The sequence below is a fragment of the Argentina silus genome (assembly GCF_951799395.1).
Source record: "Argentina silus genome assembly, chromosome: 6".
In the NCBI taxonomy this organism is placed as follows: Eukaryota; Metazoa; Chordata; class Actinopteri; order Argentiniformes; family Argentinidae; genus Argentina; species Argentina silus.
Window position 1 is genome coordinate 10,533,461 of NC_139660.1, and position 24,726 is coordinate 10,558,186.

General features: G+C 46.0%; 1 protein-coding gene across 2 annotated transcripts; it reads right to left on the bottom strand.

Moving 5' to 3' along the window:
* trappc8 (trafficking protein particle complex subunit 8) lies at positions 1-24,610 on the bottom strand. 2 transcript variants are annotated; one of them, XM_083670928.1, is made up of 30 exons: positions 24,347-24,610; positions 21,917-22,129; positions 20,745-20,828; positions 18,566-18,655; positions 18,246-18,420; positions 17,251-17,404; positions 16,832-16,928; positions 16,443-16,696; positions 16,153-16,268; positions 15,638-15,788; positions 14,901-15,001; positions 14,660-14,765; positions 14,286-14,417; positions 13,453-13,677; positions 12,312-12,417; positions 11,524-11,718; positions 11,235-11,398; positions 11,078-11,152; positions 10,738-10,858; positions 10,071-10,228; positions 9,309-9,769; positions 8,579-8,744; positions 8,106-8,202; positions 7,293-7,361; positions 7,061-7,119; positions 6,708-6,911; positions 6,468-6,569; positions 2,218-2,360; positions 1,637-1,726; positions 1-1,282 (listed from the first exon to the last, which is right to left on the bottom strand). In XM_083670928.1, the coding sequence occupies exons 1-30, from the start codon at positions 24,501-24,503 to the stop codon at positions 1,045-1,047; spliced, it is 4,503 nt and encodes a 1,500-aa protein (XP_083527054.1). In that variant the 5' UTR covers positions 24,504-24,610; the 3' UTR covers positions 1-1,044. The 2 variants fall into 2 exon arrangements, with proteins under 2 accessions (XP_083527054.1, XP_083527055.1); XM_083670929.1 differs by lacking the exon at positions 20,745-20,828.
* Positions 24,611-24,726: the final 116 nt, after the last annotated feature.

Below are 24,726 nucleotides of genomic sequence, written 5' to 3' on the forward strand. Positions count from 1 at the left end.
TTACATTTTTATTTCTATTTACAGTAAATTTGTTATAAATATAATACATCATTTTCTGAAAAGCAGTTGAGTAAATACATACATTTAAATAACAGCTTGATCACAAGGTGAAGGTCCAATGAGGGATGAGGGGGACAATGTTAACTGGTTTGTTTGTAGAAAATTAAATGCGTGCATGTGGGGACCACACAGTCCAGATGGACAGACCAATAGACAGGCAGGTAGGCGGGCAGTATCTGAACCTGTCAGTCAAAGCGTTTGTCACATAGTGGTCAACCTTTATGTCATTTTAAAGGGTTCGTGATGGGTGAGCCTCCACAGGACCATGAGAACCCCTCCAGTCATGGTCAAACCACGGTTGCAGTCTCATTGAGGCAGAGGAGCGGTCCTTCTCCAGGTTATCCAGGAAGTAAACAGGTCCATGTCTGTCGCCATGGTGACAACTAACCGACTGTGAGTAGTTTCAACACTATCAAAAGAAAAGTAAATCTGTCGCGGCGGCCATCGGCCACCGTAGGAGACGCACACAGCGGCTGTTTGAAAATGTCTATGTGTCCGTCTCCATCTCCTCCCCTTTTAAGGATTTCATCAAATATAAATGTCAAACCAAAATGTTTCAGCTGAGGAGACCGATTAATGGAGCGCTGAGACAAAAAAAAAGAAAAAGAAAAAAAAACTCCATTCACATGAAAGTCCATAATGCTTTGCTGCTTGAGACATAAAATAGCTACAGGAGATTAATTTACCATCTGACCACTGCAGTGTTTACAAGATCAACCGATGCAGGATTCATGTCAAACATTCCATCACTATTTCAATTTTATTAAGAAATACAAAACAACTGCTTTCCTTTGTCCAGTTCAGTATTAGTCAGGGAGTTTGTGGAGGGACAGGTGATTTGAGGTGTGAGTAGATTTATCTGGTGGCTAAGACTGTAGGTCTTAGAGCTCCACGTTGTAGTTGCTGATGCGGAGCTCTGATAGAGATGGCTGATGATGATGATGATGATGATGATGTATTGGTTATTGATTAGGGGGGCAGTGCTCAGGCACTGTTGTTGATGATGATGAGGGCAGGAGTGGCGGTCTGCTGGCTGGTCTCACACATGGCACCCTGGTCGGCCAGCTTAGCGAAGACGCGGGGCGTGCCCAGGTTATAGACGCCTGCATGGAGGAAGCAGGCGCGCAGCGGCACACGCATTACCTCCTGTGCTCTCAGCTGCAGCTTATACTGCGTCTGACCCAGCCATGTAAACGAGCCATGCACCTCCAAAGACTCAGGACTGACGGGGCAGGGAGAAGAGGAGGAGACGGTGGAGGAAAGAGAGGGAGAATAAAAAGGTGTAAGGGGGAGGGGAGGGCGACATTTAAGAAAAGGACAAAAGAGGGGTAAGAGGAGGGGTAGGAGGAGGGAAAGAAGACAAAGACAATGCATCAGTTAAACAGGATTAGAGTATGGTGAAGTTTTAGGTAAACATTTGCTCAGGGGCATAGGGAACAGATGGTCTCTCAACAGTACATGAGTGAGCTTCATCACTGTCGTGTGAGAATACAGAACAATCACGACTGAAACATCTGTGTACCTGGTAGCTTGCTAGTGTGAGAGAAAGAGAGAGACAGCGTGTGTGTGCGCTTACCTGGTAGTTTTGTGTCGCAGGTCTATGATGACGTCAACTTGAGCCAGGGAGCAGTTGGATAGAGTTAAAGTGACCGGCACCATACATAGACTACAGAGAGCATGGGGGAGATAAAGACAGAGGCGCATCACATGATGAAACAGCACAGCACTTCAGGTCAAGGTCCGTCTACGTTTACAATCTCCAGACAGCAATGGCTGTTTCTGCATTTCCAAGCTGTGTGGTAAGAGCTGAATTTAAACTCTTGTCATGTTGAAGGTTAAGTGTGTGAGGATAAGTGAGTAAGTTGGTCAAAGCAGTGCAGTTCTGCCAGTGAGCATGTGCGTCACAACCACCCTGGGACAGACTTAACAGATCAGTGTTGCTGGAGTTCAGTAGTCACAGAGACTGGTGGTACTACAGAATTCACACATTAGACATCAACTCTGACGAACTGACATTGGGCTGTCTGTCGCCCAGTACTTCACACTCACTCTGCTACCTATGCTCTCCCTTTCCTGTCTCCCCTCATACTCACTCTGACCCCCTCCCCACCTCTGTGTGTGTGTGTGTGTGTGTGTGTGTGTGTGTGTGTGTGTTACCTTTTCTGTATGAATGGGTGGCTGTAGCTTTCGGGATAGTGCAGGTTGGTCTTGATGAGGTGGGAGAGCTGTTCCATGGAGGGGCGGGTCAATGGAGGGGGAAGCTCTGGCTTAAACTTCAACAGGGACATCTCCTGAGCTTCCTAGAAGGGAGCAGAGGAACGCGATGAAGACCATTATGTCAAACAAACTGCATACAAACTGTATACATACACAGATGTAATGGGTTTTTTTGCCACTGTGCAGCACCCTATGTAATTAGCTTTTACATAAAGTGCCTTCGGTAAAGGTGTATGTGTATGTGTGTGTGTGCATTTCATAATTATATGCAGAGATTCAATGGTGCTTGTTGGGAATAAGAGAGACTTCATTATAGAGGGGGAGTGTTTTTTCTGTGAGCAGAGGGAGGATGGAGATGTAGAGTGGGGGATTAAGAGAAGGACCAGGGTGGTCTTGGCCACACACATGCAGAGCTATAAAAAGCCGTAGGGATAAACAGGGATGAGTTCTCTTGCAATCATTATGAATACGCGCACAACGGACACTGTTGCTATGCAACAGCTTGGAAAGAAGCTTGTGTGTGTGTGTGTGTAACCATACATGGTTGAAACATTTTTTTTTTTTTTTAAAGTTAGGGTTAGGCTGAGGGAGGGAGGGAGGGGTTAAGGGGTGGAAGACATCACGTTCCATCTCCATCGTGAATGGGGAGTTATTTTTAGAGACACGTGAGAGGAAGTTGAGGTGGTTAGATGATAATAGCTGTTCGCATCAGATATCTCTGCAAACATTCTTAAACCAGTCCCACACACACAATTTACTCAACCAGACAGCAGATGCAATGACTGTACTCACTTCATGGTGCATGCAGAGAGCACAGCATGCGTTCAGACTGTGAGCTTTACTGACAAATATGTTTTTAACTGTAAGACGGTGGTCCAGACGCAGAATTAATGGAAATGAATAAAGTCATTGTCAATGAGGGGTGATGCTCAATCATGCAAGACAGCAGTGGGGAACTATAGTAAGGTGAACAGAGTCAGATCGCACGCACGCACGTTTAAGCAATGGCTCAAGCCACCACCCTCCGATGCATCCGTCTTCATAAAGACTCAAAAAAATCCACTCGCTTTAATCAACGCTCAATGTGACTTTGGAACTGTGTGTATGTCTGCATACACGTGTCTGAGAGTTTGATGAAAAGAATTCTAGGGGCAGAGCCAAGAGCCAGATACACAGCCTACACAAGAGCCAGAAAGGCATCATACAGAGACAGTCTGACTGCATAACGTGTTGGGTGTGTGTGTGTGTGTGTGTGTGTGTGCGCACATGAAGTGTTTGCACTCAGTGACGAGCTTAACATTGCTGAGCCATTAAGGCCATTCTTATTCCAGAACATCTTTGACTTGTGTGAGAGAAAGGAATGCTATAGACTGCATTGTTTTCACACCTGAGAGAAGGTCACTCAAATAAAACACTCCTCTCTTTTAAAGAAAGGATCTCCCTTTCTCTCTCTCACACAACTGTTCTCTCTCCCTCTCCCATAACAGAGACCCAAGCTTGATCAAGCCAGCTGAATAGAGATGAGGATGGTGTCACTCCTGTCAACAGAGCTTCAGTCAAACTAAACAATGCTGTGGGACATCTCAGAGGGGATTCCTGCACTCTTCCCAGAGAGAGATCGATCGAGAGAGAGAGAGCAAGCAACGCCTAAGCCCTGCTACCCTCTCCACCCACTGAGGAAGCACCCCGGCCTGGGCTGAGGGTTTTATTTATACCTTATTTTACCACACAAGTGAGAACATATTCTCTTTTGCAGTAAAGACCTGGGAAAGAGTTGCAGGGTAGAGGAGAGGGGATGAAAGAGCTAATTGAAAGAAGGGGGATGATTAGGTTGGAATGTAGCTACCTATCTTCTTCTCATACATTAAAGACCCATCTCTTCAGGCTACATCTTAACTGTCCCTCCTAAAGACCTCTTCATCCCCACTACCCCCCTGTACAAGTTTCTGTCCTGTAGAAAAAATAATAATTCGTAATTCCTTCTCTTCTTCCTTCTTCTAGCATTGGGACTGCCAATAGCCCCTGGTCCTACCATAGATTACTTTTTCTTATGATGACTGATGGATAGATGACTCACTTACTTAGACAAATGTATTTGTTGGAAGTGGCTTTGGATAAAGGCATTTGCTAAATGCCATAAATGTAAATGTAGCCAGGTTAAGGCTGACGTGGCACCGCACCACCTGCTCGCTCGCTCACACACACACACACACACACACACACACACACACACACACACACACACACAGCGGTCAACATATTCTATTTTCTTGTTATATTTAACAGATGTGTTTGAGGCGGCAGCACTAATCGCTAGACCAAACCAAGACCACAACGTCCATCGACTTCTAACCTCTCACGACGCATACACTCATGCTACGCTTCGATAGTGATTTACAAACTGCTCTAATGCAGCGAACCTTTAAAAGCCATCCGCGAACTGCATGTTTGGCTACTGCCCAAGATAACTCACATCACCACACATGGTTGCATTGGTCCCAGGCTATACCACAAACAAGCACGCTTAATACTGGGCAACACATGCCAACACAACATGCAGTCAGCTGCACCGACAGCACCAGTATTGTTCGACAAGCTCTGGGCTTAACAGTGTGCAAAGCAGCAACTCCAAGCCACAATCTGACCACACAACCCTATCCCAGTGTAAAAGTCTCCCAGCATTTCTGTGACATCGGGGACACCCCAGTCCCAGTCAGTGTGCTTGGGAGGACAGCCAACTAAACACTTCGCTTTTTATCCTAGCCCTGTTAGCTGTTGACAGAAAAAACAAAAGGGACTTGTAGGTAAGAGAAACCATAGTGTGTATTTCTAATGAGAAGCAGCAAAAGTACTTTCAAAGTGCAGAGTGAGACAACATCTGTGGAAGAGTCTTCGGAAAGAGAGAGTGCTCTCTGAACTGCCTGAGTGGAGGTAGGGACCCGCTGTCTTGTTTTCTGCTCTGTGTGCTCAGTCCCCTGCTCTTCACCCTGCTGACTCAGACTGCACACCAACCTACAGCACCAATCACATGGTGAAGTTTGCGGACGACACAACTCTGGTGGGTCTCATCTCCAAGAACGACGAGACCCACTACAGGAAGGAGGTCAACCTTCTGACCACGTGGTGCAGAGACAACAACCTCCTGCTGAATGTCAGCAAAACAAAGGAGATTGTGGTCGACTTCCGGAGAGGGCACACCGAACACCCACCACTGACCATCGATGGTGCTGCTGTGGAGAGAGTGAGCAGCACCAAATTCCTGGGGGTGCACATCAGTGAGGACCTCTCCTGGACCACCAACACTGCATCACTGGCGAAGACAGCCCAGCGGCGCCTCTACTTCCTCCGCAAGCTGAAGCGAGCGAAAGCTCCCACACCTATCCTGACAACATTCTACCGAGGCACCATTGAAAGCATCCTGTCCAGCTGCATCACTGTGTGGGGCGGTAGCTGCACCGAACACAGCAGGAAAGCACTGCAACGCATTGTGAACACAGCTGCTAAGATCATTGGTGCCCCACTCCCTTCCCTGCAAGAGACTTACTCCACCCGCCTCACCCGCAAAGCTACCTCGATTGTGAGCGACGCAAGCCACCCCGCACACAGTCTGTTCAGCCTCCTGCAAGAAGGTATAGGAGCCTCCGTGCCCACACCACCAGACTCACGAAAAGCTTCATACCCCAAGCTGTCAGGAAGCTAAATTCTCTCCCCTCACTTCCCCCAGCCACATCCTCCAAGCTGTCAGGAAGCTGAAACCACCCCCCCCCTCCCAACCACCCCCCCCCCCCCCCGCTCCCCACCCTGGACTCTGGACAATCCACTATTCTATTGCTACAATCTACTATTGCACTATTATTTGTACACAGAATACACAGTATTTGGCTGCTATTTACTGTCTTTACTGACTGCTCTTTTTGCACTGTTTAAATTATTTTTATTGAATGTTTTACTTTTAGTATGTGTTATCTGTTGTGCCTGGGCACTTTATCTGTCTCACCGTGGGAGAGTGAGAAACGTCCTCTCGATTCCTTTGTATGTCTTGACATGTGAAGAATTGACAATAAAGCCACTTTGACTTTGACTTTGACTTTTGTTCTGCCCAGGAATATTCCTGGTGTCTCATTCAGGGTGTGAGTCACACAGCAGAAAGGGCAATTACTCCAGCCAGAGCACTGTGTGTGTGTCTCTACCTCTTTCTGTGTCAGGGAGCAGGCCTCTTTGCCGATTGTCTGTAGAGCCACATGGAGCTGTCCCTCCAAAATCAGCTGTTTGTTGTCCTCAACAACATAGGCCTGTGAGCAACAAGAAAAACAAACATAGCAGGATTGGCCTGGTGGCAAAACAGACCACCAAATCAACTGAATCATTAACAACAATCAGGGGGGACCAAAGTCAGGACAAGGGCTTGGGGTGTGCAGAGTGTGTTTTACCTTCCAGAGGACGATGATGTCCAGGTCCACCTCGCTGCACTTCCTGACCACGCCTGTGATGTCTTCAAGCCCGCCCACTGGGACTGACCCCTGACCCCTGGAATGTGAAAAGACCCCGCCCACTGCCACAACCTCTCTCCGAGAATCCGAGGGCTGACATCGGCGGAAGAAGAATTCTGCACACGGAGTGGTGGAGCTGATGATCTGGAGAAAGGAGAAGAAAGAGAAGAGAGGTTTGGAGAGAGGCAGAGAAGACAATAGTTTTGATAAAATAAATGCACTAAGCAATAACTCATGATGACATGAGATGACAATGCTAACACTTTTTCCTCTTCTTGTCATGGCAAACATACCTGTTCAGTTCCAAGGTTAAGGTCTGCAAAGGTGTATTTCTCTAGAGCATTCGAGGTAGCTAAAGAATGAAGGAAAAAAATAAGTCACAAGCGAGATACAGTAAGTGGCTTGCTTGATTGATTGGTTGTATGTGCTTGTATAAGCCTGGTATAACTTGTTTTCCATTTGTGTAGTAGCATATACAGTGTGTAGGTGTGTGTGTGTGTGTACGTGTGATATGCAAGGTCATACCTAGTTGTGGTTTGCATCGTGTTACTCTGAAGCACAGCTTGCCCCTCTCCCTGCTGGTGAGTTTGCAGTCTGGAAGGATAGAATGAGAAGAGGATAAAAAGACTAAATAAAATGAAAAACTTCTCTTCTGCCCTCCATTGGGATCTCTCACACACACACACACACACACACACACACACACACACACACACACACACACACACACACACGTGCGTACACACACACAGTTTAAGGGCATGTTAATCAATTTTAACTATCGCACTGGCCAGCTCTTCACTTTAACAAAGACCATGTTCTATCTTGCAGTGGTGGCCAATTAAAGAGGAGGAGCAGGTGAGAGCTAATCCCTCTAAACAGATCACCTTTCAAAAGGCCATCTGATAATGGAACAGCTGCAGAGCCTTGATGTTCCTTCACTCAATCACACACACACAAATGTTTTTGAACATGATGACCAAGTACTGATAAGCATTGTGATCAAAACAATAATAATAATAATAATAATACATATAAACAAGTATTTGACAAGAACAGCCATTATGGGAGAAAATGAATGATATGCTAAGCACATGTGCAACTAGCATTCCCTCTCTAGCCAAAGGCAGTCAACTGGTGTGACAGAGAACAGATAAAGGGAAAAGAGAAGGGTGGGGGGGAGAGAGATAGGGAGCGAAGTGCTGATAACTAAAACCAGACCTCTTCAGGTAAAGACAATTTAAAATTAACAACAGAATACACTCATTCAATGCAGACATTTCTGTAAATGATGTTCTTGCTGTCTCGGACAGCTACGGAAAGCACAGGGGGACAAACCTTTGTTGTCTGCTGGATTTATGCACTTATTTAGTTTCCAGTGTCTGCTGCTGCTAGACACCTGTACGATGTGGAACTCGCGCACACCAGCCTCACTCTGTGGAGGGAGGGAGAGGGGACGGGGAGAGGGGAGTGAGAGGGGGCTGATATAATCAACATCTGCATTTGTCAACAATGTCAAACACCTATGTACAGTATGACATCATAGCTTTAGAATCATAGAAAGATGTGTCTAAACATAGAAAAGCACAGACAGCAACATGACATCACAGAAACCAACCTCAATACATGTGACTGAGTGATGACGTACTGTATAAGAAACTGTAGAGGAGTGAGCAAATGAGAGACAGAGAGTTTGTGTGTGTGTGTGTGTGTCTGTGTGTGTGTGTGAGAGAGAGAGAATTGTGTTTAAGCATGTACAGTACACGTTTTTAAGTGTTTTAATGTTGTGTGTGTGTTGCAGAGGAGCTCACTGTGTTGATGTTCTCCACATCCACAAAGACTAGCATGCTGGCGTTCCTCCCCTCTTCGTCCCTCTCCTCCTCTTCCTCAGGCAGTGTGTTACTGCGGCAGACCGTGGCCCGCACACTGAGAGAACGACTCGCACAGATAAACACTGTGTGGCGCACCACCCTGTGACTGGGGGGGGGGGGGGGGGGGGGTGTTTGAGAGAGAGGAACAGGGAGAAAGTGAATGGAGTGACAGGGAGAGCAGGAGAGAAATAGAGAGGGGGGAGAGATGAGGGGGAGAGAGTGAGTAATTCAGACGATATGTTCTCATGCATTTATATCTCACAAATGTGGTGCTGTAAGCAACGCTAAAGGCTCACTATAATTGAAACAGAATTTTCTAAATTGCATTAAAAATTAAATAAACATATTCAACCAAGATGATCATCCTCCTCTGTGTACCTGAACAAATTATAATGAAGAAAATACGAAATCACATTCAGAGGTGGAGTGAGGATTCAGCTTCTAAAAAGTGCACCAATTTAACCTTCACATTTTTTTAAAAAGCCAAAGGAATGTATATTCAAGGCAACTACTACACTTGTGGATGTTCCCCTGTATCAAACAGTTATACAAACAGGTGCCTTTATCTTATATCGAATATTAGTTTCTCAAATTCCCAGGCTGCAATTAACAACCTCTTTCATGTGACTCTTTCAGTTGTATCCTGAGTGACAAGCTGCTTCCTACCTACCTGATTTTGCCGCCCTTCTCAGCACTCTCGTAGTAGAACAGGAAGTTGATCTCGTGGACTCCTTCCTGGTCAGGTCCCCGTAGCCACAGGGGCAGCTGGGTAGACTCTCCAGGCCGCAGCACGCCCTCTGCCAGGGGGATGTCCGCGACACCCGACCCCGGCCCACCCGACACCCCCCTCACCCCATAGTCCCCCCCTGACACCAGTGTCACAGCAGCAACCGAGCCAGGCTGGGCGCCCGGAGGTGTAGCCACCGTCTTGTAGGCGGAGCAGTTCTCTGAGGCGGAGAGGCTGACGGGGGTGAGAGGTGTGCTGGCTGCACTGCCGAAGGTGAAGAAGTCTGGATGCGTGGACACCACTCGCAGGCCGCGCAGGGGGACGCGGCTTACATTACAGAACTCCACATAGGCCTTCCTGATCTCACCACACAGCAGAGCAGTGGGGAACTGCAGGAAGAAGACCTGAGGGAAGGGGGGGGGGACACACAGATAAAGGACTGATAGGCCTGTTGTTCATTTAAATATAGACCCACATCCCATAACTACTCCAATACTGTCCACCTCAACCTAAATGTTAATACATTTCAGATTAATTCTAAAAGAGAGAATGAAATCCCAAAAAAGGAGAATAATCCTTCCTCCCCAGTTCAGTTTCACTGCCATTTCTGGATCCACTAGTGCCAGAGGGGCGTGGGGTGAGGGCGGCAGGGAGCAGAGTCGGGTGTAGAGGGTCTGTTACGGGGGTAGAGGACATGACTAGTACCTCCAGCAGGGGCATGGGTGGGGTTATGGTGGGATCCAGGCGCCTGTCAGAACCATGGCTAACTGAGGTCTTCTCCTCTTTGGTGTGGTTCAACCGCGGTCCCTGAATCTCCAGGTCCTGACGGCCACGAACTGCCGTCCCCTCGCCTGCCTGGGGTCCTGCAGCACAGAAGACCACAACCACACCATCAGTTAGAGCTGGACCATAACAGGTCAATCACAGTGGCAGAACTGTTTTATCAATGTTCTATGAAAGCAGAATAAACATGGTTGATTGATACTGAAAACAGGAGTAGTTGACTTCACTAGTAGCTAAATCACTGTCATTTACAACCATGAGTGTTTGTCTATGTGTAGGTAGGTGTGTGTGTGTGTGTGTGTGTGTGTGTGTGTGTGTGACCAGACAACAAAGGTAGGGCCCTATCATTTCCGTGATGCAAGTGTGTGTATGTGTGCAGCAAGAGCTGGCTGTATAGCCAGTTAGTGAACGTTAGAAATGTAGAGTCTAGTTTTATGTAGGTAAAAAAAGGTAAATCAACATTTCTTCGACATTAACTGCCAAGCACAACCGAATACTACCATTGAATAGGCCACTAGATTTAGCTTGTGTAAAATACCAGAGAGAGAGAGAGAGAGAGAGAGTGTGTGTGTGTGTGTGTGTGTGGTACCTTCATTCTGTGAGCCTGCAGTGCTATTGGCTGTCTCTCCGGTAGAGGGGGAGGCCAGGTTGTAAGCCACTCCCAGGATGTTGAGCTGGCCAGTCTGATGAGGGAGCAACTTCAGGCGAGCCTGGAAAGAAGTTAAATGTCTGCATTACAAATACAAAAGGATGTATTTCTAAAGTGTTCAAACAGGGCTGACAGAGTGGTTAAAGGGAGGAGGAGTTACACCACAAGAGGGACGATGAGGGAGGGGATTAAAGAAAGAGAGAGAAATATGTAGAGAGAGAGAAAACAACAGAAAGAGAGAGAGAGTAAAAAAATGGGCAGAATCAAGAGGAGAGCTTACCAATTTTGTCTCCTCTGGGCTCATGCAGAACTCTGGGATGACTTCTGTGGCGATGACGTCATCTTTCTGTGCCGTCTGGAACACAGGAGTGGAATAGGAAAGGTTAAACGAGCTCAAGCACAGGCATGACGAGTGAAGTGAAGAATGCTGCTCTTACCCTGGGAGCGAGCGCCTCTTTCTCATTGCTGATCGTATCTCCAACTGGATCATCTTCTGGTCGAGAAAAGTCTTTGAGCGTGAACTTCCAGAGCAGAGACAGGTTAGAGAGGACTAGGGGAACCTTCAGAGGGTTCCGGAACACCACCTCCACGATGATGGGCTCTGTGATCAGAGAGATATGAGGATGAGCACAAACAGAACTAAGAGTTGAACTCAAATCTTCCGAGAGAGGGCATAGGGGGCAGAACGTTTAATAGTGTGTTTGTGTGTGTATGGGGGGTGTTTACCCTCCACAACAGCCAGGGGGAAGCGGAGGTTGTCCGTCTGGCTGTTCAGGCAACACTGGGTTGGTTGAAACGTCGCCGGGACAACCCCCCGGTTGGCCACGGCAACCACCTGCTCCTCCAACTGCCTCCACATGGCAGCAAGGTCCCTGTCAAACTCCTGATCCAGAGACACGTGGGTGGCTGCCTGCTTCTCACCTGATCAAGATCAACCAGTTAATCAATGGGTCAAACAACCACTCAATCAAACAGAAATATCAAACATGTAACCTTACAAGGAAACTCCTGTGAACTCACAACATAACAGTGTGTACACTGCTCTCTCCATGTTTACATGACCCTTGTCTAACACACACACACACACACACACACACACACACACACACACACACACACACACACACAGAGTAAGTTATTCTGTTTAATTCATTGTAGCTTTTAAATGAAGCTCCTGCAATCAGCCGGCAGGAGCTAAGTGTTTTCTCCAGGGAACCTGATATGTAATTTATTCTCTGGTTCAGCCCAGGCTAACTTGCTGCTGTTTAACTCCTTTGATCTCCATTTAAATCCCTGAATGACGCATTTTCACACAGTTTCAGCGCTGCACAGACACTACAGCCTCGTTCTCACTCTGCAGTCTCACACGGATTAAAGCTCCACAACACTGTAGTGTCTCACACATCCACACAACAGTCTCTCTGTCACAAACCTACAAACTGTACGCACACACACACACACACACACGTGCACATCACACAGCTTCAATGTGTGCGTGTGTATGCAGGTCTCACCCTCTGCGAGGCGGCGCTCATGGCCAAAGTAGACCCGTGTGGCAGAGCTGTGGATGCAGGGCAATGGCAGCTGGGGCAGAGGCACCTCACACGACCCCGTCACATTCTGGAAACAAAGGTCACACAGGGGAGATGAGAGAGAGTCAGATGCTGCACGCACGCATACACACACACACACACAAATAAGTGCTGTAATAATCGAACTCGCAGTTCAGATTACACTCATGCCGTTTCATACTACTTTCCATCTCCTAAAAACTCCTCTGTCTAAACGTCATTGAGTTTAATAACCAAACACTGTTAAATGGGGGAGTAAAAAATAAACACAGTTTCTGTGTGTGGCTTGACACATACTGTATAAGGTCTTTGTACAACTCAGAAAAAAAGACTAATCGACAGCTTAGACTTGAAGAGGACAAGTTAACACGTCTGTGTGCAGTGCACACATGTTTATGTGACTACTTGCTTGTAGGCTTGGGCTGGTATTGACAGAAATAAACCAGTATAAGCTTAAACACCTTATTCACCTGGTAATGCCTCATACCTGCCCAACCCTACCTGCTTGTGCTACATTTTGAGTGGCATGTGACCAAGAGAATAATAAAAGCTGTCCTTGTCTGTTTGCATAGCATGCTTCTCTTTGTCTCTCTTGTGACACACAGCATTTTTTCTGGCCTTCAACCGTTTCTAATGATTTTTTTAGTGAAAAAAGAAAAGAAAAAATAGGGACATTCCTTCCTCCATCTTTCATGCTACATTTGTTTTTTTTCTCTTTTTTTTTTAAAATCAAGATAACTGCCATTCCATCCAATATTTCTTACATTAATCTGAGCTTTGGAATCAATGCGACATCATTCACTGTCATTTATCAGTCCCCTCGTGTCAATGTGGATAATGGACTCCTAAGGACATTATGCACCATTGGCTGGACTCATTCCAGGAATGAGTCAACATGTCCCTGTTCATTTAGGGGGCAGTGTGACAAAGAGAGCCTCCCCAGCCAGACACTGAGGACAGGAGCAGTGCTGGAACAAGTGTTTTGATGTATTCATGTTGTTTTGTTAGAACTGTGTAGTCTACTGCAGTCGTATTTATGCAGGACCATCCTCTATGTTGAGGTAGTGTCTGGGCTGTTCGCTACCTTGTAGACGTAGAGGTACTCTCTGAGGAAGGCTCCCTGCTGTGTGGAGGTCTGCTGGCTGTCGTTGGTGAGGATGTGGCGGAAGGCTGACACAGCGTTCTCGGGCTGGCGCAGGGTGAAGGACTGGCGGCCAATAGTGAAATTGATGTGGTCCTCTGCCAGAGACCAGCCCTTTCCCTTGTACACCTGCATGGCCTGGCAGTAGCACCGCAACGCATGTCTCTTCTACAGAGAGGGGGAGCAGGAGAGGGTGTATAGAGAGAAAGAAAGTGATGGAGAGAGGGGGAGACAGGAAGAGAAAAACAGAGGGGAAGAAAATGAGAAAAAGGAGAAAAAAAGAAAGAAAGAGAACTAACCTTTACAAGACGAGAAAAGCTTTATTAACACATTTCGTATGCCAGAGTTTTAAATGCTACACTACTTTAACAAATCTTAAAACTCAAAACTCCTCGCACTTTGAAGTCTCTGGGCCTTCCAGCCAAACTCCGCTTCAAAAGAACAAATCCATTTAACCCCTCTGACCTTTCCGCAGTCCCACTTCTCTCTTGCCTTTGATTCACCTGTCTCACCCTACCTTGTTCTGATTTCAAAAGACTATAGGACATGACGTCACACCCGTGAAAAAAAGAGCAACTTTTATCAAAGATATTGTAGTGAACAAGAGTGAACGAGAGCGTCCAGCTCTATCTCCGACGAGCTCATGATTCATCTGGCCCACTTTACCAAATACTATACATCTTTAAAAAAAGAACATGTACATGATCTGCTTTGGCCAGTTTCAGCCTGTCCTGGATTGGCCTGGCTTAGTATAGGCCAAATTAATGTCCACTCACCTGGCCTGCCTTGCTGAAACGGTGTCCTGCCAGGATCATATGGAAGGCAAACTTGCGGACCATGGGGTTACGCATATTAATGAAGCAGTGGGCTGCCTGCTCCAACAGGAGTGCACTGCGCAGGTCTGAGTCCTGAGAGACAAAGATAGACAAAGAGTTATAAGCATATACACATACACAAAGTCTAACTCGTACATACTCACGGACAGCCCGACACATTGTCTAATGAAATATTGTCTACCCCTTAAGAGGTCACTCTTAAACACAAACAGTCAACACAAACGTAAACACAAACAGTCAAATGAGAGAGCCTGAGACCCGATAGGAGAGATGATAGGATATCAGAACAGAGTCCTGCCCTCGTCCCCTCTCACCTCACTGGTCATCTTGATGAGGAGGGTTGCAGCGTCTGAGTACTTGGTCTGACTCTTCAGCACCTCGGCGCTGAGCAGCGCACAGCGCTCTGCCAGCACCATGTTCCTATGGGAGCAAGGCACCCACATTATATACAAACTTACAAGACTCAGCCAAATGTAGGTGTACTGTATGATGCATGTCTATGTAAGTGCTGCAAAATGCAAGTGTCTGTGTGTGTTATGCGAGAGGGTGTCATACTTGCACACATCTCTGTAGGTCTGTATGGCTGTGTCCATGTAGTGTGCTGGATACGGCCTTGGGGCACCAGACTGGAGAAATGCAGACACTGCAGCCATTTCCTAAGGAGGGGAGAGACAAAGGAGGAAACAAAGAGAAAGAGAGAGAGAGAGAGAGGAGAGGAGGAAAAAAGGGTAAAAGGAAAAAAGAGGGACAGAAGAACGGGAGAGATACAGTACTATCATTGGAGAGCAGACAGGTATGGGATGTCATGATCCCAGTCTGTATCTTTCTGCCGTTAATATTCCAATGACCCAGAAAGCCATGAGGCATGGCCGCCTTGTTAACGCAGGGGGAATGGGAAGATGAGCGGCAGAGGATAGGGAGGATAGATCAATACAGACTATGTGAGAGTGTGTGTGTAAAATATGCCATTTTCCACTATCATTTGGTATTACATACCTGTCTAGGAAAAAGCTGAGAATTTGAGGACAGCATTCTCAGCCTAGTTCTAATAACTCTAGTCTACAGACTGCTGCTGCTGCTGCTTTTCCCTCAGATGTGCAGTGCTGACACAGCGGCTGCTGTTGTTTGGTTCTCTCAGACATCAAATGGCGAGTCTGTTCCATCAAAACTTCAGAATATTTTAAATGTAGTGGACAAACCCCGGGTTTGCCAAACCCCACTGTTAAGAAACTCACTCTAACTCTCTCACATTCTGTCTGTCTGTCTGTCTGTCTGTCTGTCTGTTCTCTCACCAGCGCTCCTGCAGCATACAGCATGGCCTGGTCGGAGAGGAAGTCTTTCTTGGCTGTGTGGTAGCAGCTGTAGGCCAGCTCGTAGTGCTGCACCAAGAAGCACAAGTCAGCCATCTTCCTGATCTGCAGCTCCGGGGCTTCTGGGGGATAGCTGACATCACAAGGGGCAAATGTCAGACTCTCGGGACACATTAATGTGAATAATGCAACTATGGTTAAGAGGAGTAGCTGTCCAGAACCTCTCGCTTAGCACCTCTAATTGGACCAATAGAGTTGCATGTGTGAATGTGTACATATGTTTGTGACTCTGCCATCCATTACAAACACTGGTCAGTATGTAATGTGACACTTCCAACCACACCAAAAAGCTCTACAACAATAAACTAAGCCTGGTAGAAGTTAAAGTAGAGTACATTGGGTGAATGTGTTTCTACCTTCTGTCAGAATTAGTAGTCAGATGAGAGCTGTGATAATGTTGATGGCATTACTGATAATGATGGCATTACTGTACTTACAGAAGGCCAGACGTGTTCTTCAGCTCACTGATACTCTTCTCTGGAACTTTCCCTCCGCCAAACCACTTCTTAGTGGCAGAGAAGAGAGAGCGACTCAAGCCTTTCCTAGAGACCAGCTGTGAAGGGAGGGAGGTAGAGGAATCAATAGAATATAAACCTTTAACGCGACAACTGCAAACTCTAAAATAAATCTAAAAGAAACTTTGAAAGTCAAACTGTAGTTATTCAAACCAGTGCATGTGTATTGTACACAATATGTATGAGTACCAACAGTGTGTGTGTGTGTGTACCTGGTCGTTGAGCTGTCTGATGTTCTTCTCTATGTGTGGCAGCAGACCTCTGAAGGTGAACTCCTGGATGAACTGCCTGATACGATCGTGGTCGTTAAGTGTGAGACAGGCACCAAGGCTTGTCCCTGGGCCGGAAGCAGTGGGGGTTTTCTTCAGTGGTTCAGTGGCCACGACCCTGAGGGCGTCCAAGCTGCCAGGGTCGCTGGGCGTATCAAGCTGGAGAGGGTGGGTGTCCAGACTGTTGGAGACTCCATCTGACAGACAACACCACATGATCACCAACCCAGCCATCTACCCAAGTCATCTCAACAAGCATATTGTTCTTCTATTTATAGATCCAGAGTGAGCATCACATCATTTGGGCTCCTGGGGAGGCTGAGTGGGCTCACCTTTGTCTGCTGAGTCATGTCCATCCACTTCCGTTCCATCAACATTATTCTCTCCAGTCGCGTTGTTCACTGCTGGGGAAGGCTCCTCATACAGATCCTACAGACACGCATCATCAAACATGAGAACACACATGTAATGATCCTACACACTAACAGACAACAGAAGATTGGACATTCTGAAAAACATCCTATTGTGCTTCTGAAGATAAGTATATCCCTCTTACTCTAAATAGCATCCTCCCTTTCACCTGTACTAATGAAGTAATGGTGTAATAGGTGGTAGGACTCTGCTTGTCTGGGTGATTACATCCTTTCTTTATTCTGAAAAACCTCTACTCTTCTACACAAGATAGGAGTGCTGCAATAAGGGTTCACATAGAAGTAGATTGTTAGTCTGTCTCTCTCTGACTGGGCCATACCTGGCTGTGCAGGCTGCTCTTGTGGAGGTACTGACTCCAGGGGTCTGGGATCTGTTCGTCTGCCCCTGCCGTCGCTGTACGGGAATTAACCTTCAACAGGTAACAGCCTTGAGACCCATACCTCTGCTTCATATCCTCATACACAGAGTCCGCCCTGAGAGTGGGAAAGACAGACAGACAGAGATTATTTGATACCATTTAATTTATTTGACCATTTAAAAAGCACAATGACACAATAGTGTAACATTGTTTCCATTGTGGTCCTCTTGATAGTATGATGTGGCAAGCTTGGCAATACCATCTATCTGTATCTGACAGTAAATATAATGTTATTGCATAGTTGTAGATGGCGTTCCTTCCCAAACCAAGTGCTCTCAGCCTGCAAAAACCTGCATGCCGCCATCTTGCCATTACAAAACCACTATGAACTGAATGATTATGGTGCAGTTGCTTTTCACCCTCTGTCACATACAGGTACGAGAAAATATACAAAGACAGATCGATATATGGATACCACATCAAGGGGTCAAACCAGTACATGTGAGGCAACTTTAGCAATAGGTAAAAGAGGCTAGAGGCTAGAGCAGAGCTTTATGGACGCATAAGGCCAGAGTTTCTACAAAAGTGTGTTCTGATAATACTGAGGCTGTGAACTTATGAAGGGAATACTTAAAATATGAAAGGAATCAATAACCGCCGGAGGGTAGAGGAGTAAACATCTACTTCATTACAGTTTCTGTCTAATGATGCAAAGTGTAACATTTAAGGAACACGACTGGGCTTCGCACCCACGTACACACGGTCTTCAAGGGTGGGCCAGGGATGGCTGAAGTGAACGAGGTGAACAGCTGAGAGAAAGGGAGGGCGGACATGACATACACACCTGCCTGCTGGCTTTCGATGGTGATAATGCGGCTAATCAGATCACCAAGTAGTTATGTAACCACTACGTGTGTGTGTGTGTGTGTGTGTGTGTGTGTTTGCCCTCATGGTACCTCTGTTCATCCCCATCGCTCATGTCGTGCAGTAGGACGTAGTATTTCAGTGTGTTGGGGATGAACCACTTGGGGTTGGTGTACTCTCCGCTGTGCTGGATCCTGTGCTGCTCCTGAGAGAGCTTCAGGAACTGCTCCACTGGCACCGCCTCACTGGACGACACCACCAATAGACCTGCAGAGGTCCCCAGTCAAGGACTCACAACCACACAGAGAGAAGTGTAGGAGTAGAGGAGGAGGAAGAGAGAGAGAGAGAAAGAGAAATGGTAGTGATGGGCGGGTGGGGAGTATCATAGTATTTCCTACTGGCATAAGGATACAGGCGAGGTAGTGGTTGAGGAACTCGTGGTCAGAGGCAGGCATGGACTGGAGGAAGCTCTCCCTGTATGTCTCGAACCAGGGTGTCGTTGCTGGAGACAGAGCAAAACAACGTGAGAAAGAGAACAGCATTGTAGAAATCTCACCTCACCACCACACTGAGAGTGGTTTTGTCTGCTGCACAGCGCAGACAAAACCAGACACACAACCAGATAGCATCATTGTTATTTCTGAAGGCTTTCATTGCAGAGCTGTAAAAATGACACTTGGGGAGAAAAAAAAAATGAATTACTGATTTGCTGGATGAAAGAATGGATTGCACCCAATTCAATTTTATTCAAACCATTGATATACTGGGTGCTTGCTTACACATATATTTGTCAAGTGATTCCCATAAGTATAAAAGAACAACCACTGAAATAATAACATTGCCATGACAATTAGGCTCAAAAAGAGTTGATAAACTTTCTCCTACATGTGTGTACAAGGAAAAGAAAAATAATTAGTAAAGCCTCAACTTCCTCCCCATCTGGAGCATTTAACCAAAGCAGAACGGTGGACTGTTTCTCATACTCCTCCAGGAAAACAGAAAGTCCTGATCTAGCCGACTCGACTAGTTCAGCCCTTCTCTCTGCCCCTCTGCTGATGACAAGGCGAATGACAGAGATCTGAGGAAGGCAATGCTTCCGGAGGGAAAACACAATGTGATCTTAGGATCTAGGACGAGCAAGCAAGACATGTTCCTGGAGGTCAGGTGACCCTGCTATCTCAGGGGAGCTGCTTATGGACACCTAAGTAAGGCCCTGCTCTCCCAATCACAGAAGTCCCCCCAGACATGGAGATCAATACACAAACACAGCAGGCTATGTTTAGGCTGAATCAATAAGTGAACTCTACAACGCTGCATCTATCCAGAGTAAGACCCACTGCAGGAAAATCAAAACAAAGAGTCCAACACCTCGTTAATTCTCTGCATCGACCTGTGATTGCCAGTGCTGATAGAATATCTCATGTGGAAGCTAAAATAAAAAATATAAAGAAATAACAGTGGCAATCAAACCAAATGAGAGAGAATCTCAGATTCACTCTTACTAAACAGAAACTTTAACAAAGAAAGTAATACCTCACTTACATAGCATTACATTTACGAGAGCAGAACAGAGGCACAACAGCAGTGTAACTGGCAGTGTATGAGGGCTACAGCAGGAATCCATATCATTACCAGTCTATTGTAACAAGTTTTATTACATGACAGAGAAGAATCATGACAAGGGGAATGTTAAGTCACCTGTGGTCAGTCTATGAAAATGTAGAGACATACTGTATTCCAAAAACATCAGAATTGAGACAATATGGATGATTTGATTCCAAATATGCCCAAACAGATTTGCTGCTATGCTGCAAAACCTCAAACTCTGGATTTCATGGTTTGTCTCTGTTTTTTAAGTGTGCAACGGCATGTGTCATATTTTCAGTGAGGGCCACAGGTTTGTACTGATTGAGAGAGTTCTATGCCACATAATACAGGGGGAAACCTACAGTGAGTCAGGAAAGAGTGACTCACAGAATCCGAAAGCTCTGTCAGTGATCTCAGGAACTAATAATCGCAATAATCCTAATAATCAGAAGACTTCCGCTTTGAAAACGTTCCAATTCGAAGCCTTCGGTTCATTGTCAACGAGAGAGAACCTCAGACATCCGGCCGTGCTCTTATGCCATTTCCACTGTCTGGCTCTGAATGAACTGCCCTGGACTCAACCTCAGAAGTGAAGCTATCATACAAACACTGCATATCCTGAATATTAGATTAGATATCATTCAATTATGTATATACAACATGTGATGCAGTGAATTGCTACCTGCTGTTAGATTCTAATGTCAGAGTGTCTTTGGTTTGAGATGACAGAGATGGAAGTCCCATACTTTCAGTCGCTGCAACAATATTATCAAAATGAGCTTTGATGCCATGAGTCACCTCCTTCCATGCATAATAACACACACAGTACATATGCAAATCTAAAGCTACAAAGTGAGAGAAAGCAGAGATCAGGAGATCATAGAGTCCGCTACACAGTTCTGCTACGAGAGAGGGGAAAGAAGGGTGAATGTAGGATAGCTAATTAGCTGCACAGGGGAGATGAGAAGGTCATCCCCCACACAGAGACTGTGAGATATGAATACCTGTGTAATGCTTGGAGGTGCTGAGTTCCGTTAGTGTGTCTCTCCAGTCACTGTACCAGGGGACGCTAGCTTTAAGAGATCGATCTGACAGGGAGGAGAAAGTCAGGGGCTAGCATTAGCAACATCCCATTACCTGCAGAGGGCTCCCACTGAAGTTCAGCATCAACTAACATCACATAGAACTGTAGTGAAACCCAGGGAAGAGCTGCAGGGTAAATCATACCACCATGGCTATCCTCTTAGACTAACAAATGTCCTCCTTGAGATGAATCAGAAACAGTAAGAATAACTGACTTTTCTTAGCCAATGTGTGAACCTTGTGTTAATACATACTGTAGCATTATGTTGGTGTCCATTCATCAAAAGCTAGACTAAGAAAAGAGGCCATGGTGGTTAGATCTACTTGACTTTGGGTTAGAATAGGCAGTTTGACATACTGTATATGGCAGCAGTAGAGGATATTGTGTGGACCATGGGGTGAAACACACACTGTGGCAGCTTTACCACAATGTTTCTGCAACGTTACCCAATGGTCATTCCGTGTCAAATGGAATAGAAATATTGATTAAATATTTTACCTGCAATTTAGCACAATAAAATAATTTCTCAATATTCATACAAATGCTTAATATCCACATTTTGTTGTGCTAAATTACATGAAAATACAACATTTCATGGGCATTTTCTGTTCCATTTTCAAACAGAATGATCTGTAGCTGTAACATTACAGGTTAACAGAGGTTTCAGGGAGGCTCTTACCCAAGGTCCGTCCAGGTGAGTGAAAGAGAAATAGAATGAGGGACAAACGTCATCAATGAACAAACAAGAGTCAACAAGGCAAGCATCAACACCCCAGAAATCCTGTCATCCCTTTCTCCTTAGTGTCTGCTGCCATCTGCAGCCAGTCTGAGGAATTGGCAGTCTGAGAATTCTGACCCTCAAACATTTATCCAGCCCTCTCTATCCCTCTCTCCTGGATGAGACTCCCTCTCTCTGCCTTTGACATTCCTTCATGTATCTTCTTGTCTTCACTCTGCCTCTCTATCGATCTCCCTCTCTGTCCCCCCCTTTGCCTTTTTCTCTTTACCCTCTCTTTCCAACCACCTCTTTTCTCCCTCTTCCCTTTCCCATCTTCATTCCTACCCCCATCTGATGCTGCCCTAGTTACTCACCACTGATGTTGAGGTCATAGTCTCCAGCGGTGATGACGTTGGCCACACCCCCTTCAGCTGGTTGACATGACGACACCACCTCACTGAGCAGCCTGCGTTGGGCAGGGCCAGAGACGCTCGTGGAGGGCATAGATGGGCGTGTCACTACGTTGTTCACGCTGATGCGCAGGTTCTTCACCACCTGTACCTGGTTATTAGGGTCCCTCATGTGCCCTAAGAGACACAAATTTAAAAATTACAATATTTTCATGAAAGTGGGGAGAGGTGGTACCAATATGAGCACCAAAAGAGAGTCCCGGAATACACCTCATAACATTTGACGGCAAACCAAGAGACAGACCAGATTGGGTCAAAAAATGTGTCAGACGCCTGCTGAAAAGTGTGCTTGATTCAGTTTTCACTTATGGGACTATTCTATTGGTTCCATTGTAGCAGGCAAATAGAATCATGTAAAACAGACGTCAAGTTGTTGCAAACAGTAGCCCCGCAACTCGACTTGCTCCAACCGAGCCTCGAACTTGCGACCTCTGGCTTGCCAACACACGTAACTGTCTCCTCAAATACCCAATGTTAACCAGCTACGCTATTGAAACGCTAGCAATTCGACAACGCGGATGGGGGTATTTGAACAAGAGGAGTGAGTTCACCATCTCAATTGGGTTACACTCACCCCTTTAAACTCACGCCACCACAGCAAGCCCAGCAGTGGATCCAGGTCACGGCACCAATGAAACAGATGTCAAAGTTGTTGCAAACAGTAGCCCCGCATTTCGACTTGCTCCGATCAAGCCTTTACCATCTCAACTCGGTTACTCATGCACAGCTCAAGTAAGTAATGCTATGTGTATGCAGGTCCACTCCAGAATGTGGTAATGCACAACATAATGCTTAGTTTATCAATTGGAAGACTGTGCTGGCAAACAAACATGCACTAATACGGCCAAACTCACAAATCACATAGGCCTGCAGATTCTGAACTCTCAACAGCAAGGAGAAGTCCTCCTCTCCCCTCAATGCCCTGTCAACAATTTGTAGACATTCCTTTACAAATGAGATTACATGCGCTGGGCCAGATTTTCATACGTTCTTACATTCCTGGTAGAATACCCTAGTATCATTAGTCATTTAATTTCAAGTGCTAACACTCAAATGTTCACAGTGATTTTAAAGGCATCACTGAAAGGAGTTTACTACAGTATGAACAGTAGTCCCCAAAATATTCAGATTTAGTAACAAACTAAAAATCTAAAAAAAACTAAAAACCATACCGGCGGTATTTCAAAATATCCCGGTATACGTTATTGTCAGTCATCTGGACTGAGCTCTGTGTTAAATATAAAATGATGCCATGAGGCAAAGCTCATTTTGTTAAATATACTGTTATATATGTTTATATATGCACTGCCTACCCATCTACAGTGGCATGAGATTGGAAGGGCTATGTTTGGTTAAAGGAACTGAAATATCAGAGAGCAGCAAGAGGGTATGACTAATAGAGCCACAGACCCCACTTAAATGTGCATACCATACCGGTAGGAGTACCTGGTGAGTGAGTATGAAAGGGTTGAATATACAGAGCCTTCACAAACCAACTGGGGCTAGGCTTATGTTCCCACCATTACTACTAGGTAAGGCCATGCATTGTTGGCCCATGACTGAGTAAACTAGCTACTGGTAAGAGTTTTAAATCAGTGGTAAACTACCCTTAATTCCAATTAAGAGTACAACACCATAATCTATTCTAGCTGCTAATCCACACTGAGTCCATGTTGCTAGCTAGCAAGCTGCCACTGACAGTTCAGCCTGAGTGTGGTGCCCAGTGCCTGGCATCTTCCAAAAAACATCATACGTATGTGGCAAGCTAAACTGGTTAGCGAGCTAACAATGCTTTCTTATCTTGCTAAGTGACATTGCAACACAATAAGAAATCTTTATACAGTAATTTTAATTAGCTAGCTAGCCAGCTTACATGACAGGCGAGGCTTTGCTCCGACCCCCACCCCCGCCGAGGTGGACTTGGGCCTTACTTAGCTACTGCTGCAGAACTGAAACCAAAACCGGGTAGCAGTAGCAACCAAAGGACACCCAAGACGGCTGTGTCGTGGCGTGTGACAATGCCAAGACTGCTCAGGTGTCAGTCAGTCTGCCCTCTCAAGTGACACTCCGGGAGAAGAGAACAGGCCCAGGGTTGACAGCCCCACGTCTGTGTTAGCCCTTCCTGTCACTTGACAATCTGGCTGTGAGCAGTACTAGACAGTAGCTACCGCTGCTGGGCTAGTAACTAGCTAGCATGCTAGTGCTAAGTTGCTAGCAAATTTGAACATAAATCACATAAAAACGTAGAATAATGTGCTTGATGTGAATGCACTCCATGCTATATGACGTCCTTTAGCATAATCATCTCGAATTGTTGAGTGTCAAAGCACGTACCTTCAGAGGTTAAACGGCAGAAGGGCCTTAGCAGCTCGGAGAAATTCAGGTTGTTTTTACGAGTCACTTTCTCCGCATCTTCGCTACACAAGACGGCAACCATAGGGACAAACGAGTCCTGGATGAACTCCTGCACAGACTGTACGCACTGAGCCATTGCGGTCTGCGCGAGAGGACCAGTTTACGAATAGGTCTTTATGGATAAGACAGTGGAAATCTATCCGCTTATGAGTTGAAAACAACTCCCCTACTGACAGTGGAAAGCAGCCATGTTGAATTCTACTGTTGCCTGCTGATCGATTCGTTTCCGTGGAGCACTGAAGTGGTCATGTGATGTAGCTGCTTGACAGACGCGTGTGTGCGCGTGCGCGTGTATACAT